The sequence below is a fragment of the Hippopotamus amphibius genome, chromosome 5 (genome assembly GCF_030028045.1).
Source record: "Hippopotamus amphibius kiboko isolate mHipAmp2 chromosome 5, mHipAmp2.hap2, whole genome shotgun sequence".
Classification (NCBI taxonomy): Eukaryota; Metazoa; Chordata; class Mammalia; order Artiodactyla; family Hippopotamidae; genus Hippopotamus; species Hippopotamus amphibius.
In genome coordinates, this window is record NC_080190.1 from 158,859,648 (window position 1) to 158,877,973 (window position 18,326).

Consider the following 18,326-nt stretch of genomic DNA (forward strand, 5'->3'; position numbering starts at 1 on the left):
CATGTGCTGAGTGACTGCACACCCTATGGTTTTATAGGCCAGCAGCTCACCCATTTCACTCTGAAAAAACTTCACCTTGGCTGGGAGCAAAGTTGCTGAAGCTCCTGCAATGCTGTGGAATCCTTCAAGGCCCATGTTAAACTCTTAAGGGCATCTTTGAGGTGCTTGTGGAATGAGCTTCCACAGGGCCTTTCCCAGGTGGGCATCTCAGCAGCCCCAAGACAAGCAAACATATGGTACTTTTAAAAGCACATCCGGAGGCGCCATCCTGTACCACCATCACAGCAGTTTTCTGGCTTTCCCTTTGGAGCTGAGGGAGCAATTGGCCTTCCCAGGGGGTGATGTTTTGCAGGCTGGATTGCTCCCCTCCTCACCGCCAGGCAGCGTGCACCTCATCTTTTCCCAGCTCCTTTATCTGGTCTGGTTCCTCCTGCAGGTTCATCATCTTGAGCCTACTTGGCTTTCACAGTGACTGCTGTCTTCTTTTTCCGGGCTTTCTTCTAATTAACTGAACCACATCTGCCGTTGCCAGCTAGAATATGCCTGTGAAAAGGAAATGGTGATATGTTTATTCTTTGCAGGTTTTGATGAGCAATTAGGCTTTTCTGAGCGTATGAGGCTTACGTGTCATTGAGCCAGTAAACATTCATCAAGAACCCACTGGATTCGGACCATCACTTGAGGGTCTGAGAATGAAATGAAGGAAACAAAGCCTTCATCTCGGCCAAGTCAGGCAAACTCCCCCAGCGAGGAAAACCTCCTGCTCAAAAGTGGTATTTAATAGAACATCTGGCTCCTGAGGGACTTGAAGGGTCAGCTGGTCCAGTATCGGAGACCCAGAGAGGGAAAGGGACTCATGCAGGGTCACACAGCAGAGCCCGGTTTCTGGGCTCAGTCCACTAGTTTCTGCACTAAGCCTCCAGAGAGGAAACTCTGTGTTCCAAGGACTGAAGGGTAGGAGGATGGCCACAGAGGCCTGGACCACATCAGGGGCGGCTTCTCGAAAGAAGGACATGTTGAGCAAGGTCTTGAAGGCAGTGTGGGGTGGCCCACAAGTGAGAAAGACCCTTTCCTTGGGAGACTTTCCAAGTCCTTTGTGTGAGATTTCAATCACGTACAGTGATTGCCCTCCTGCAGTTTCATTCACTCCAAGTGCACAGGAAATTACGCCTTTTCATCCTGGAGGTCTGCCTTCAAAAGACTTCATTTTCTGTTTCCCTGTTTAAGACATAGTCTGCATGTGACTGAATGAATCTCTTGTAGTGCATAGTGAGGGAATAGTTACACCTCAGAGGTTCAGGGTCCCATCAGAGCCCCTTCTCCACTCCACGGTTGTAGTTCCCGTGTCATTTGATGAGGTTACCAGCATCTATCTGCTTGTCTTTTTTCCTCCCTTCTGTGCTGTGGGCTCACTGAAAGCTTATGAACCTATTAATCTGTGACACACTGTACATGCTCACTAAATGTTGCTTGTACTTGTGAGCGAATGCACTTGCCAATTAAGAAATAATTTACTGTGATAAAATGTATTGTCTTGATTTACATTTTAAGCTGGAAACATTCCTTTGGTTAAAACAGTGACAGCGTTTCAGATGAGGTGATTGTGTGGCAGCGTTCATTTTCCTTACCTCTCCCCCCGAACGTCTAACCAGCACTTGATCTGTGTGGTAGGTCCCTGAATCTGGGCTGCAAGGGCTCCCTCCCCTCGACCCACCCGATGTCGCCCAGATCTACCCGGTTCCTGCCAGCATCCGGCCAGTGCTGAGTAAATACCGAGTGGAGGTATGGGGCTGGGAAGGACTGGGCTGTTCTTTGGGACTAAGGGACACTGGTGTGTTGCAGTCATGCTTGCATTGTGTGAGGGGACTTGTGGGGTGGGAAGGAGACATGGCTGATCAGAGGGAGCCCTCAAGGAGCCGCCCCGTCCTCTCCTGGAAGAACATGCTGTGGTTCTCCCGCAGGCACGTCTGACTTTCCCACACCCGAGCCCCACCTACTGGCTCCTCCCTGGGCCTTTGAGTGACAGCGCTGCCTGTCCTCTCCTCCGCAGGTTCTCTTCTGGGGAGTCCGAGAAATGAAGAAGGTGCAGCTCCTCTCGGTGGATCGTCCCCAGGTCCTCATTGAGTGTGGGGGACGCGGGGTCAAGTCCTGTGTGATCCAGAGCTACAAGAACAACCCAAACTTCAGCGTCCAGGCAGATGCTTTCGAAGTGGTGCGGGTCTCTCCCCTCTCCCCGCCCCCACCTGCTCATTCCCTTCATTTCCATAGATGCAACCCACTCCTTCCTGAATCTGCCTTGAGGAGATGTTTTAAAGTTTCAGGCATCCACTACTCATGAGAAAGAACAGTCTAATTCAGTGAAAAGCCAGAATTTCAGAATGGGATAAAATAGACTTTTGTTGTTGTTTTGCTTTTAAAGGTTCTGGGTGTAGATCATACACTAAATCAGAGCAGGTTGACAGTGGTTCCCAAAATATGGCCCCCAATTCATCAACGTGACCTGGGAACTTATTAGAAATGCAGATTCTCAGTCCCTGCTCCAGTACTACTGAATCAGAGACTGTTGAGGGGGTGGAGCCCAGGCACTTCTGGTTTAACAAACTCTGCAGGTGACTCTGATACACGCTGAAGTTTGAAAACCACTGGCCTAGGAGATACTGTCATGAAACTTATTTTAATGGTTAGATTTTTAAAAAATTATTTGTACATAGCATGTCAGTAGTTTACACGTGAACTTATGCTTCTAAAGTGATGTTTGACACCTGTGCTTTTGTTTATTTCAATACTTTTTTGTGCTCCGATTTGGAACCAACTGTGACGTCAAAATTTTCTTCGTCCAACCCAGTCAGCTCCAATGGACACAGATTCTAAATCAACAAAGACTAGAATTACAGAACGCGTACTGTGTTTGCAAACCTTCTACACCAGGCTTTGTTGAGCCTCGAGGGTCACCAGGGTAAAGGAAAGGATGGGGTGCTGGCCCCTAACACTCAGCTCCATCTTAAATGGCTCAACTCTCATCTGTTTTATGTGTTTGGTGTGGATTAATGTTCATCAGAGATGAGAGTTCAGATAAATAATGACAAAATAAGAGGACTGAAGACTACTGCCATAGAGAATTTGGGAGTGTGTGAGTTTTGCAATTTATGTAGACAATTAGTGCCATCCCTCATATGTTTGGGTAATGACTCCCTGGCTTGAGAAGGCATTGCTCCAGACTCTGGCAAGCTGCAGGGGTGACCTGGAGGGAAAGGACAGGCAGGGACAGAGGAAGGATGGGTGCCCAGCTTGCTTTGGTCCTACCCCCAGACAGATCAGCCCAGGCAGTGCCCCACTTCACCGCAGCCTCTCCCCGCAGGAGCTGCCTGAGAACGAGCTTCTGCACCCACCCTTGAGCATCTGCGTGGTGGATTGGAGAGCCTTTGGGAGGAGCACCCTGGTGGGCACCTACACCATCAACTGCTTGAAACAGTTTTTGTGTAAATCCGCGGAGCCCCTTGCCCTCACCTCACAGGTGGATGGAGCCCAAGTTGGGCAAGGTAGGAAGCTCCTTCTAGGCTCTGGAGCTGCGGGCTACAAAGTCGTGGTGGCTGCAGGTGCCTGCTCTGGGCTCCAACGCAAAGCAGATGCCCCAAGGTCAAGTGGATCTTTCTGAAGAATTTGCTCCTGCGGTCCCCTCTACTTCTTAGCTGCCAATTTCTGACTTGAAGCCTGACATCAGGGTCAGCTCCTCTAAGAAGGCTTCTTGGAATGTGACTCGAGCTCTCTCCTGCCCCTACTCCCTGACACTTTTCTTTGCTTGATGTTACTATAATTTCTTCTGTTTGGGATTTCACGTGCAGAGTCGAGTTAATTGCGCTTCTCAATTCACACTGTACAAGCATCACTGGTCTGTGCAAGGCTTCTGTCTCGTTATATCCACTGCCCCTCATGCCTTATTCCCAGTCTCCTCCCCAATGTGCGCCCCCACTCCCCACTGCTGATGCTTGTAAAATTTAAACCTATTTAACTGAAATATTGATATATGATATGATGCTATAATCTTCATTTGGTTTTCCACTTTCATCACTCAAAGCTATGTTTAAGATCTACCCATGTTGCTGTGGGTATTTTCACTTGTTACCGTGACCTGCTGCATCTACCCCACTTTGCTTTTGTTTTCCCCTCATATTGGACCATTGGGCTGCCTCCAACTCCCCACTTCCACAAAAAGTGTTGTGATGAACATGCTGTGTGTTTTCACTGAGGGACAATCCTGTGTGGGATTCTCTTTGGAATATACACCCAGGAGTGAGATTACTGGCTCGCCGGGAATGTGTGCATGTAATTCCATTAAGTACTTCCAGAGGGCGCTCCAGAGAGCTGTACTGGTTTATACCAGTCTATACCAGTCTACATGAGTCTACACCAGTCCACACCAGGCTATACCAGTCTATATTCCTGCCATTACTGCTGTGGAGTCCCATTTCCCTCCTGCTCAACAGCACCTACTATTATCCAACCTTCTGAGTTTTTGTTTCATTTTGTTTGGTGTTTGGTATTTGCCACTCAGATATAAAATAGTATCTAATTGTAATTTTAGCTTGGATTTCTCTGATTGCTATTGAGTTTGCACATTTCTTCACACGCTTGTTGCCATCTTGATTTCCCCTACTATGACTTTGTTCTTGCTCATAGACTTTGCCCATGTTTTATGTGTTTCTTTAAATTTTCTTTTTTGTATATTCTAGATGTTAATACCCTGTAGATTATAGATATTTCTCAAATCTCCTCCTAACCTGATAACTGCTAATGTTATCTAAAGTCCTCATCTTTGAGCAGGAATTCTTAATTTTGATGTAATCATATCCATCCGAATTTTAAACTTTATGGTTTATTCTTTTAGACTCTTGTTAAGAAACCCTCTCTTACCCCTTGGTCACAAAGATCTTATATTTTCACATGTCAGTGTTATGTTTTTATATTTTACACTTAGATCTTTAATCAAAATAAAGACCTTTAGATGGTTTGAGGTTGGGATCCAGCTACATTTATCTCTATAGAGTACATCATTTTCTTTCCCCCAGAGTCTACTAACTTTCCTCCTTGATTTGTCCTGTCATCTTTTTCATAAATCAAATAGGCATACACCCCAAGTATTTCTAAGCTTTCTATTCTGTCCCACTGAACTCCCCTTCTCTGTGCCCAGCACAGAGTAGATGCCTATTAAGTGTTTGCTGGGTTGACTTTGCTGTTGAAAAGTCAGAAGTAGCATGGAGACTGTGCCAGCAATGGAGCCTCCCGTTGGGGAATGTTCCTAGGTCCTGAATTCTACAGCACAGATGGAGAGAAGAGGACCCTTGGCAGGGATCGACAGTTCAGTTAAAAACCTCGTAACATCCAGGGACACAGCCTTGCTCCCTGTCATGCACATGGACTCAGGTGTCCAGAGTCCTGTCAACACTTGGGGAGTTCACAGACTTCTGCAGCCTCCAAGTTTTCCCCAGTTAACACACTGGGGGAAGGCAATCAACACAGAGGACAGAGGACCTGTGCCCTAAATCTTGATAAACACGATTCCTATGACCACAGTTATTTAAAATTACTCTGAGGGATCAATAATAAGTACAGTCATTTGTTGATTACCTATTATGCCTCAGACACCTCACGTCATGAGATCTTTTATCTCCCAATGACATGGGTATTTTTACTCTCATTTTATAAATATGGAAAGCGAGGTTCAGAGATGTTAGGAACTTGTCGTATTTGAATCCAGATCTGTCCGATTCCCAGTATTGGGTCCCTGAAATGATTACCCTGTACTGTAGCCCAGTTGCCTGACCCAATGTACTTTCATTTCAGCTATTTCAGATTCATTAATTACCACTGAGCCCTCTGAGACCGCCAGCTCTACTCAGGAGCTCCCAACTGATCATATCTTTGTGGATATTGAGCCGCCTTCCATAGTGGTACCCGACTCGGCCCAGGTTCAGGCAGCCAGCCTGGTTGACATCCCTGACTCATCCCCTATGCTGGAGCCAGAACACAAACCTGCAGCCCAGGAGCCACCTAAAGATGGAAAACCTAAGGTCAGAATATCAACCCTCTTCACATTTACAAGGCAGATTAGAGTTTGCTTAGAAGGCTCTAGATACTAATCCTCCCACCTACTAGCTGGGTGACCACGACAAGCAACTTCATATTTCTGAGCTTTGGCTCTTCGTTTGTAAAATGGGGACACCAGTACCCATTTACAGCATTGTCATAGAATCAGATAAGTCAGTGTATATGAAATTAAATTGCTAGTCAAATGTGACAGCAGTATTTAATCGAACAGAAACTCTTCTCAATTCATTAGCTTGAAAAACAATGGTTTCCTCATCAAGGCTTATTCCACAATTATTTTGAACCTGCTTTGTACAATGTTATGTGGAACAAAAAAAATGTGTCTTCTGGATTCTAAATAGAAGTGAGACAACCTCGGTTAGCTGAGATTCTGGAAGAGAAGATGGATAATACACAAGACCATAAAATGGGGACAGGAGTAATCTTTTAAGTCATCATTTTGAGTGCAAAAGCCTCATGTATCTATCAATTGACTTAAAGAAGAAAGCAATTTTAAGAAAGTCTGACGAGATGACCTGCCCAGCAAATGGTAAAAGCTGACATAAAAGGCAGAGTAAGATAGATGAATGGCTATTTTCTCAGGCTCTTCCCATCTCATCCAGGCTCAGCGTGACTGTCCGACAGCCCACAGGGTTCTCTGCATCCCACCAGGATTGTACCTGCCAGTTTATGTTGCAAATTTCAGTTAATGTTTGTTGCCACCATAAACTGTGGGTTTCACCAGGTCAAAGATGATTTTTAAAAATATCTCTGTATCCCAGGCACTTGATAGAGTGCCTGGCACATTGTAGGTACCCGAGAGATGTCTGAGAGCAAACAGATGATGAGTACACGATGAATCTGTCATGGCACAGCTGTCTTCTCCCCAAATGCCTCCTTTCTGCCATACACTGCCTCTCCTATCCCCCCATCATGTATGTTGTAAGTGTCATTTATTTGCACCTGTTCAAATCAGAAATGATGCTGGAGGAGGATTGTTTACCTTATGTATTTTAATCCTCATGACAGTGAATTGAGCAGGTTTTATTGTTCCTAGCTGAGCAAACTGAGAATCACAAAATTTCTGTTTTTGTTTACGTTACGTTTAGAAGCTAATTCCCTTTCTACTATGTCACATTGTAGCCAGCTTGTCTCTTCCACTGAATTCAAAGCTTCCTAAAGGTAGAGATCGTGTCTAACCCTTAGAGTCCCAACATTAACCATGAAATCTCATGTCTGCTCGATAAATGCCAAATAAACACATGAATGGATGACAGATTATTAAACTTTTATTTATTGAAAGTGGACGGAGAGCTGCAATCACCAAACCTGCCGACGCTTCCATCCACCTCCCCGAGGGTACCTATATGTCCTCTTCCTTAGTAAACTGCTCAGTCACCAGCATGCAGATCCTTGATGCCTAACTACAAATGCACCCTTCATCCCTTGCCAGGATGTCAGGAAACCTTCCCGGAGGTCGACTAAAAGAAGAAAGAGGACCATAGCGGATGAATCTGCTGAAAATGTCATTGACTGGTGGTCGAAATATTATGCCTCCCTGAAGAAAGCACAGAAGGTAGATTCTCTCCTGGCTGTGACAGTCAAGGGCCTCAATAAGAACACAGCACCCTTTACCACCCTCCCCCACCCCAAATCCCGCATTATCCCCTCTTTTATATTCCACTATAGGAAAGCCCTACTTGTGTGTGGTTCTGTTAACTGCTGAAGGGTACAAAGCCTAAAAGGAACAGGGGTCCAGAACTGCCAGATCCTTACTGTCTGGCTGGAGCTGGCCCTGGGACACAGGCTGTGCTGTAAATGTTGACAGGATGTGCAGTCTATCATGGCATCCAGAGAATCTGCCTATCTCAGGGAGATCCAGCCAGGAGAAATGGGGTCTCTAGACAGGTGTGCATCAGTGAAGGGGGCTTCAGGTTCACCTGGAGATTCCAGTTCAAAGGGCTGCAGGTCTCCAGCAGGTCTCTAAGTTCATATGGGAAATTGTCAAAGTAAAGGCAGAAGTCTTGGTCTTAGCAAATGGGAATAATCAGCAGGGCCTCATGCATGTGGAATAAGAAAGGGATTGAGTTATAAAGCCAGAGAACCAGTGGGGAGTGGGTCTAGAGATTCAGGCAAAAGCTCAGTGGCTGAATTTGGTAAAACTTCTCATCTTTGAGTAAAAATGGAAAGGAAAGTTATTCAGATGTTATCATACTTTATTGAATAGGAGCTCTTCTGATTCTTTATTTGGAAAGACCATAATTTTTTCATCTAGGACTATCCATGAATATTGACATATAGTTAAATAAACAAACCAAATGTTAATCCCTGCTTCCAAATGCCCTCCTTTTACTACAATGGACACTACCACTTCTGGCGAGTGTTTAACACTCCCTCTGCTGGCCTCCTCAGTCCCAAGACAAACCGGACAATCCAACATGCCAGCCCTTAAAACTCATAGTTGGAGATTGAGGTGGTGCTCCAGGGGTATGGAAGGATAGTGGGGAGAGGGGTTGCTTTCCCAGCGGCTGAGAGGAGGCTGCACATAGAGGACAAGGACACCTACAGCTTGGTGGCACTGGTCTTGGAGGTGTGGGCACCTCTTCTCTAGGGCAGGACATCTCCCTGCACTTAAGTCCTAGGTCTTTACAATGAAGCTTCATCTGGGGGCTATTGAGGACTGTTTGCATATTCTTTTAAAATGCAGAAGGCTGAGATAACTGAAATAGAACTGTTAGCCATCAGGGTTAATAACTGAGATGTGACAGTGTCCATCATCTCATCTCCCTCTTTTCTCAAAGGAAAAGGAGAGCAATTCCAAGCAGCAAAAAAGCAACACAGGTAAGTGGCTGTTCTGGGGACATTTGAAGATGCATAAGGCCATTTGAGTGAGAAAATGATAACATGGGAGCCATGGGAGCAACATTGGAGCCCAATTCTCTCATTTCCCTAGTGAGGAAATAATCCTAGGAAGATGACAACACTTTAAAGAAGTCACGTAGCTAATATGAGCTGGACCGGGACCCGATCCCAGGTCTCCTGAGTTCAGCTGAGTGCTGAAATCGGCCCTTTGGCTCCCTACGTTGACGGTCTTAATGTAGAAAGAACAGAGTAAAAATAGGAGCAAGCTGGGATGGCAGGACAAAACCAACATGACAAACTTTAATAGAGGTGACTTGGATTTAGCTTCCCAAACTCAGTTGACAAGGATTGGATAGCTCTGGTTTGGCAGAAACTCAAATGTAAGAGCCCTGGGATTTGAAATGACCGCAAATTCAATATAAGCCAACAGTAGCTCTTGGCCTAAAAACAACCATAACACCGAGGGTTGTTTCAGGTAACATAAAAAGTAAGAAAACTAAAGTCAAGCTCAGTTCCTCAGGCCACCCCTATTAGTATATTTAATTCTAAGACCAACCTCAGGACATAAGCAATAGTATCTTGAGTTGCAAATAGTAAAACAGAAGTACAAAGAGGTTGAGTACATTGCCCAAGCTTATACAGCTAGAAAATAGCAAAGTTAGGAGTCTATCTCAGCTGGTTTTTCTCCAGAACCTGTGCCTAAAAAATTACTGAATGATCTCTTGAGGTACATTTGTGACTTTTTGTAAGACCCTTAGCATATTTTAGCCTGAAGTTGTTGAACTAGATAATTCTCAAGTTCCTAAACAGATCTGAGAGGTAATGTATCTAAAGCTCTGGTGTCACTCCATCCTGGGTCTGTTCTTTGCAAGCTGGGTGACTAGGCAAATTACCTACCCCTTCTGTGCCTAGTTTAATGAATTCTTGCATATGGCGGGGAAGGCCAGCATGTTGCCGGCCCCAGGGCATCCGCTGACATTGCACTGCCACGTGAGGGGCATCTCCTCTGCTCCTTCAGTGCACAGGCTGCAGGGCTCTGTGCAGAAATCCTACAGTGAAACGTTACTATTTCTTTCTCAAAAAAAGGGTCATGACACATGCCAGAGCAAAGGGAAAGAGGGAGCCTGACTTTGTCTCTTCTCATCTCAACAGCCATGAGAAGTCTAACCATTTCCACTAAATATCCACAGAGGCGAAACCAGACGAGGCAGTGGTAAATATAGATGGTCTGAAGAAGAAGAAAGACAAAATGCTCAAGAAGAAACTCAAAGAAGATGAAATCCCCAACCTGGCTGTCTTGCAGGTGTGTGGACACAGCCATCTTGGCCATGGTTAGGGTGGGAAACTCAGACGGCGGGGGTGCTTTAGTGCTTCAGTCAGCTCCAAAATACCTCTGTCTGCACTAACTTACTTTGTCTTTGTTATAATCATTGATGCAGAGTAACAAACTAACAAGCTTGTAAACCAAGACAGCAGAGCTTGCTATTTTTTCACTTTCTACATCCTCATATTGAGACGAGGCATAACTTATCTTGGTTAGTCTGAATCCAGCAATGTAACTTACAGTGTGTGAGTTCCCCTGGGATCACCTCTTGGGTCTTGACATCATCATGCAGATGTGTAGAGACTCGAAATAGCAGGCATTTTAACTCTCATTGAAGTCAGCTTCGTCAGACCAATCCTAACATTAGCTAAAGGCTATTAGCTAGAGGCAGATTGATGGATGTGAAAAATTGGGAGTATGACAATCATGGACCTAGATAATGAATTTAGATAAGTAACTTTGATAGGAAATTTGAACAAGTGATTTAATTATATTACTCAACCAAAAACTCAATTTTCCATTTCTAAAATATACATGTAATTTTCTTGTTGGAAAATTCATGTCTATATGCATTATAATAAAAACAAATATTCCATCACTTAGTATGTGTTAAGAATGAAATGTTTAATGAATATTTTAAAAATTTGAATGTCCTCAATATATTGTGGTCTGTATCCAACAATCAATGACATCAATTAGCTATAAAAAGACTTGTCATATTTATACTTATATATTATAGTTTTAAAATTTTTCATTTAGCTATACTTCTTGGAATTTCAAAGTTTATCAGAAACATTTTATAAATTTCAGAGTGGTACTTAGTTCTAGGAATGCCAAGTCAATCATATTCCTTATTTTGCTGAAGATAAATTAACAGCGCCTCTTAGATTTTCCCAAGGGGCATATATGAAGGCTGGTTTTGGAGAATCTTGGCATTTTTCATTAAATCAGTCCTGGGCTCTTCTTCCTCTGAGCACACTCTTCTCCTTTTTTCCTAAAGATATATGATGGGGATCTTGAGAGTGAATTCAACAATTTTGAAGACTGGGTGAAAACCTTTGAGCTGCTCAGAGGCAAGTCTACGGAGGATGACCATGGCCTTGATGGAGACCGAGTCATAGGAAAGTTTAAGGCAGGTTCCAAAGTTAACCTTTTTATTTGGCTCTCCTGTCCATAAATGTCAGATATGACTCAGTTCTGTTAGACTGTGGTGTGTGGTGTCTATAAGAAAAATCTATAATCTCTATGTAAGACCCTCCCTCTCTAGAATCCCAGAAGACCTAGCCCCGGTCTTTCAATTTGATTTGTGGCCAGTAAAGTGGATTGGAGCTCAGTCTGTGGACTATGAGGAGCCAGAGTCATTGCCTAAAAGGATCACTGAACTTTCCTTAGCTTTTCCAACCCCTAACCTACCAAACATATGATTTACGCAAACCAAACAACACAGACCCCTCATCTGGCAGACTTAACAGCGTCAGCATCACAAAGCAGGAGCTGACACTCGCTGTGAAACTACTGCATGCCTGGGCCCTTTATATGAAGGTGATGTGTTGGAAATTGCATGGGCATTGCATCTTGTCAATCTGCAAGCTGCAATTTAGGATTTAAATTTAGGATTTAAATCCTAACTAACTTCATGATCTTGAGCAGTACTTGACCTCTCTGAGCCTCGGCTGCAGCATCTGGAAATAGAAATACTTCAGCCAAGATTGAATGAGGTAATGGAAGAAAACACTAGCTTAGCACCCCGCATGTAAAAGGCACCCAGGATCCCATCTGATGCTCCTATTCGTGTTTCTCATGTAACAGCCCTGTGAGGAGGGTGGTACTGTACCAACACTGAATCACTGATGTACCATGAAGAAGCACAGATGCAGGCACGTTGTATGATATGGCCTGAGGACATCCAGGGGGCGAGGGTAGCACCACCCCAGGTCCTGTTGTGTCCCAGGCCGTGCTCCTTTTCCCAGCTCTATGGCCTATATGTGCTGGGTTTTTTTTATTTTTTTGTTTTTAATTAAAAAAACCCTTTTTAGAAGGGAGGGAATACGGGGATATGTGTATAAAAACAGATGATTGAACTTGGTGTACCCCCCAAAAAATAATAAATAAATAAATAAAATTAAAAAAAAAACTTTTTATTTGGAATAGTTAAAATTCAAAGAAAGTTGCAAAGATGGTAGCGGGGGTCTAGTGGACACTTCACCCACTTTCCCCCATTGTTTACATCTTATGTAAATATCAAAACCAGAATATTAACATTGATAGAAAGTATGATACAGTTTTATGTAATTTTTATCACATGTAGCTTTGTGTAACCACTACCACAAACAAGATACAGAACTATTCCATCACCACAAAGAGTTCCATCATGCTACCCCTTTATAATCATGCCCTGCTTCTGGCCGTCTCTACTCCCTGGCAATCACTGATTTATCCTCTATCTTTATAATTTTGAAATTGCAAGAATGTTATATAAATGGAATCATTCAGTATGAGACTTTTGAGGTTGGCTCTTTTCACTTAGATAATGTCCTTTAGAGCCATCCAAATTGTTGTGTGTATCAATAATTTATTCCTCTATATGGTTTTCAGTGGGGCATCTGACCATCTTGTTTCAACGGGTAGTGCTTTGTGGTTCCAGGGCTCCTTCTGCATCTACAAAAGCCCCGAGGATACCAGCATCGAGGACAGCGGGCAGCTAAAAATCCAGCAAGGGATTCCACCCAACCACCCCGTCAGTGTCCTGATCAGGGTGTACATTGTTGCGGTGAGGCATCCTTGTTTACTCTGAGGGGTGGTCTTGATCTCCTAGAGCTGCCATAACAAAATACCGTTGACTGGGGGACATAAACATCAGATACTCACTTTCTCCAGTTCTGGAGGCTGGAAGTCCATGATCAGGGTACCATCAGAGTTGGTTTCTGCTGAGACCTTTCTTCCCGCCTTGTAGATGGCCACCTTCTTGCTGTGTCTGCAAATAGCCTTTCTTCTGTGTGTGTGTGTGTGTGTGTGTGTGTGTGTGTGTGTGTGTGTGAGAGAGAGAGAGAGAGAGAGAGAGGAGATCTGTTATCTCTTCCTCTCCTTGTAAGGCCACCAGTTCTGTTGGATTAGGACACCACCCTTATGAGCTCATTTAACCTTAATTAGCTCCCTAAAGGCCCTATCTCCAAAAAATATGGTCATATTGGGGGGTTAGGGCTTTGACATAGGAATTTTAAGAAAACAGAATTCAGCCCATAATGGCGGTCTGAAGTTTGGTTGTTCAAGTGGACATTTGATGGCTTTTCACTCAGGGAAAATATTTCCCAGGCTGGTAGGACTGTTCTGTGTAGCTTTATTTGCTCTCTGTGGTTGTCTGCTAGCTGGACAGAAAACCAAGGAGCACTGAAGCAGGAAGCTCACAGGCAAGACAGTTAGAGGGAAGAACCAGGGCAGAACAGGGCAGCTGCCACTGTGCAGTCCTCCCCTGCCTGCCCCCCGCCCCCCGCCCCGTGGCTATGCCTCTGCTCTGTTGCAGTCAGAAATTTTGTTTCCTGTGTATTTCCAAGAAAAATAATACCTGCCCTAGGCTTCCTCCTTTCTGATAATGAGAGTGCTAAACTTTAATTTGAACCTTTTGGTCCTGATTGCCAGGAAGCTCGGGGCCACATTTGATGCTCAGTCAAAGCCACCGTGTGCTAGACTTTTATGGTCACGTGTTTGTTTTCATCTCCTGAACTTGGAGTTGATTTTCATAATCTTACTATGATTGCAGTTATCTTATTTTATATTAGCTGTTTGCTTAAATTGCCTAAAATCTTTTTTAGAAAGAGGAATGAAACAGGAAACAAAGATGAGTTATTCTCCAACGTTAAGGGAGAACGAAAAGTCCCCTCTCCATCATGCAGTTCTCAGTTTTTCTTTGTTAACAGGAGCAGCATCATCATGGCCATGACCACATGTGCCAGGCATGTTCTAATCGCTAAGGATGTTGTGATGGGAAAAAATCCACAGTCCCTGCCCTCAAGGAAGTCACAATCTAGTTGGAAAGATAAGAGAGACGCGCTACTGGCAATGCCCAGTAGTCTATATTAAATACCCACCCACAAGATAGTTTAGACTAATCTCAAATTTTTGTTCAGGAGATCACTCCTGTCTTGGGAGAGATCATTAACGTGCATTCCTCTGGAACTAGACCATATGTTCAGATAAATCCGAGAAGTCATGCTTATAATACTTCATTTCCCTTCTCCAGCACCTGAGAGTCACAAAGCTTATTAGCATATTCAAGGCTCTGAGAATTCCAGAAGCAAAGAAACCTATTTAACTGTTGAATCTCATAACAGCATTTTCAAAACGTACTGCCCACACCTATTTTTCCTCCCTACAGAAAACCTTGCAGAACTCAGGTTCTACGGGACAGAGTTTGGGGAACTCAGAAATAGAATCTGAATAGTAGGAAGGAGGGGGAGAAATTTTTCGGACTACAGAGATTGGAAAAGGATTATGATTTGTTTATTCATGTTCATTTAGCAAATATCTACAGCACACTTTCATATGTCTGTATCTGTACATGTATATATCTGTGTATATATATACATACATGTGTATGTATATATCTGTATCTATATGTAGATGTTTATATACAGGTGCGTCTCTAGACAAAGACAGAGAATGCAGATCAGTCTCCTGCTCAGGAAAGAGAGTGGAGGAAGGAGTACTGGGGCTGGAACTTGAGGACAGGCAGGTCTTGAGCAAATGAAGAGTCAGAGGGTGGCAGCCCCGGGTTGTAGGAAGTAGGATAAATTATGGACAGTCAATGTTTTTCACTGACATTTCTAGTAATAGTGATTATGTGTGGTTTGCTCTCTTACACTAAGATTTAATTAATTAAATAATAAGTTAATTTGAAAATCTCTTAATGAAATACCAAAGAAGTAGAAAATAATACTCCTTAAAAGTTGCATGGAGAAAGAAATCAAATCCCCTCACCACTGCAATTCCTCCCCCAGAAATAACTTACCCTTCTTATGCATATATTCTCTTCTTATGAAAACACATCTCTATCTGTTTACACTTGTCTACAGCTACACTCGGGTAGTTATTTAACAGAGTCCTGCTTCATGTATTATATGTTGATCTTCTATTTTCTCTCTTAGTAATGTACCTTGGACATTTTTCTAGATCAGTGTATATAGGTCTTTCTCATTCCTATTAGTAACCCCCTAGTGTTTTCTTGAATTAACATAGTAACCATTTATTCATTCATTCAAGTACTGGGAAGACCCTGTCCTAAGTCCTGGAGATAATGTAATGAACAAGACAGACAATACCCTTGCTCTCATGAAGATTATAACTAGTTGGGGGTGGTGTGGGGATTGGGAGGGTATAAAAATAAGTAACAGACAGATAAACAAGCAAGATGAATGTCAGAGATAATTGCCACATGAAGAATTAAAATTGGGCGATGTAATCAACTATACTACAATAAAAAAATTGGGCGATGTGATGAGAGTAAATGAGAAGGGACAATTTTGGATTGAGTTTCTCCCTAAGCAATTGACATATAGGTTGTTCACAATTTTTAGCTGTTAAACAATGTTTTAATGAACCACCTTGAAAATATAGCTTTGTGTGCTTATGCCCTTCTGTCTGTAGGATAGAGTCCTGAAAATAAGATTGTTTCTTATCCAGCTCTCATCTCTACAGTTTCTCCATCTTTTCCATATCCTTCCTCACCAGCTCCCTACCCTGGTCCTCCCTGATGGTGGAAACAGATCATTACTCAGCTAACCAATGCTCAATGCAAGACTGACACGGTCATGAGTTCAGAGCCCACTAGTTCGGGGAGGAGCCTTTAGGTCTACCCCATAATTTTACAGACTAATCTCAGAGAGGTGACATATTTTGCCCAAGATCACATGACTACCTAGAACCAGAACCCAAATTCATGCCTTCAGCTTCCTGGTCCAACAGATTCCTCATTACTCTATGCCAAGCGCTGCTTCCCATTGGGCAGACAACTCCAGAGAATGTAGAACTTGGGCAAATCACATAACTTTTCTTTTAACGGCAGAGTGGAGAGGCTAAAACAGTGATTCTTAACTGTAGCTGCATACCAGAATCACCTAGAGCTTCTAAAGATCCCCAAGTCCAGGGCCAATTAAATCAGAATATCTGGGGATAGAACTCAGGCATCAATGGTTTTTAAAACTCCCAGGCAATCCAGGTGTGCAGCCAGTGTTGAGAGCCACTGGACCGAAGGGATTTTTTTTTTCTCTTCTCCAGGCATTTAATCTTAGCCCAGCTGATCCAGATGGCAAGTCGGATCCCTACATTGTGGTCAAGCTTGGCAAAACTGAAATCAAAGACCGGGACAAATACATCCCTAAACAACTGAACCCAGTATTTGGAAGGTCAGTGGCCATCTGCGTCTCATTGCATCGTCCTCTCTGCATTTGCTCCTGTGGTGTTTCTGTGGGGTGTTTGGTGTGGATAAGTGTGTGGGTCTGAGAAAACAGTACAGGAGATTAAATGAGGACTCCTGCCCGTGATAACAACCAATTAAGCCTCTCTTCGTGGAGAGGGGTCGAATTCTTTCCTTGGTCCCTTCAGCAGTCTGGTCTTGCACAGTCTTCATGCCCATGGTTTTCCAATAATGATTTTCCCAGATCTCAAATTTAAGAGGCCTTTGAACAGTCATCAGATTCAGCCTCCTGCCTTGGAGAGAGTTCCTTTTTACAAACAAGGTAACCAAGGCTCAGAGAGGTTAAGAGACTTGTTCAAGTTCCTGCTGCTCATAAGTAGAAAAGAAGAGGCCAGATGTTTGGTCTTTTGTCTTCTACCAAAGGAGTTTTCCCATCCTATCATTTTGTAGTTCATTTGAGGTACCGCCTGCAGTCAAAGAGTGGAACTGCACCCCTACCTTTGTTGTTTGTCCTGCAAAGTGCTTACAGTGCATCGCATTTGCGTATGTTGAGGTGAACCACACTTGTATATGTTGAGGTGAACCAGGCACTCTCCAGTCCACAGCGACCCTACCACCCCATTTATCATCTAAAAGGGTAGGTCACACATTTATGTTCCTTGCGTGTGTGTGTGCTCCTGACTGCCATTAACTCTGGAGTCAAGCAGACCTGGGTTTCACTCTGCCCCATACAGGCCGAGTAACTTTGTGCAGATGGCTTCACCTCTCTGATCCTAATTTTCCTCATCAGTAAAGCAATAATAATGACACTTCACTCATGGACGCCTTTAGAAGATTACGTATGACAAGCAGCTAGCACGGTGTCTGTGATAGTGCATTGCAGATACTCAAAACACATTAGCTTCCTTCCTCTCTCCCTTGACATTCATTTTAGCAACATACACAGCTTAAGTGTATTTAATTGCTTTTTTTCCCGCAGTAACAAGGAACATGGGATGAAATCTCTATCTACCTCATTTAAATTCATTTACACATTTGTGACCGCTTTGGACCCTCTGACATTTGATCAGCACCAGCCTCTTACATTCTATTGCTCACGAGGAAATAAGGCAATAAATGATCTTGCCTGTTCAAATTAAAGAGAATGATTAAAACGACATGCTGAGGAAACCTACCCTTGCTTCCTTGATCCAGAGATGACCTTTACCATTACCTGCTGTTTATGTAACCAGCACTTCATTTTGCCAAGTGCTTTGCAGTCACTTTTTATGAGCTGCTCTCACTGCAGTGCCATGAACTAGACTGGTTTTATAACCTCCGTTTATGGCTGTGGTAAACAAAAGAAGAGGGTGATGGAATAGTTCCTCCTGCCTCTGCCATTGCAGAGCCTCTTCCAGAAGCCCTCCAGATGTGGGTGCTTTGTCAGATGTGTATTTGATTGTTACTCAAGACAGATATTGTTGGCCCAATCTTGTGGTGTCCCAGCAGGGAGAGTGACGGCTCTCATGCCTGACCTGGGGTCTGGGGAACTCCTCTTTGAGACCTCCCCAGAGGAGGATGTCACAGGCTCCACCCCTGATGCCCCGGCCCCTGGTCTGCCTTACTTTTCTTCATAACGTGTGACATGAATTGGTGTGTTTATGTGTT

General features: G+C 43.7%; 1 protein-coding gene across 1 annotated transcript in view; it reads left to right on the top strand.

The window, feature by feature from the left end:
• The window catches only part of FER1L6 (fer-1 like family member 6), a 118,229-nt gene that overhangs the window by 71,318 nt on the left and 28,585 nt on the right, over nt 1–18,326 (top strand). Inside the window, exons 22-31 of the mRNA XM_057737004.1 lie at nt 1,672–1,782; nt 2,051–2,212; nt 3,359–3,539; nt 5,842–6,068; nt 7,538–7,660; nt 8,886–8,925; nt 10,137–10,249; nt 11,271–11,402; nt 12,915–13,040; nt 16,541–16,668. Of these exons, the coding sequence (XP_057592987.1) occupies nt 1,672–1,782; nt 2,051–2,212; nt 3,359–3,539; nt 5,842–6,068; nt 7,538–7,660; nt 8,886–8,925; nt 10,137–10,249; nt 11,271–11,402; nt 12,915–13,040; nt 16,541–16,668 (1,343 nt within the window). The remainder of the gene's footprint in view (nt 1–1,671; nt 1,783–2,050; nt 2,213–3,358; nt 3,540–5,841; nt 6,069–7,537; nt 7,661–8,885; nt 8,926–10,136; nt 10,250–11,270; nt 11,403–12,914; nt 13,041–16,540; nt 16,669–18,326) is intronic.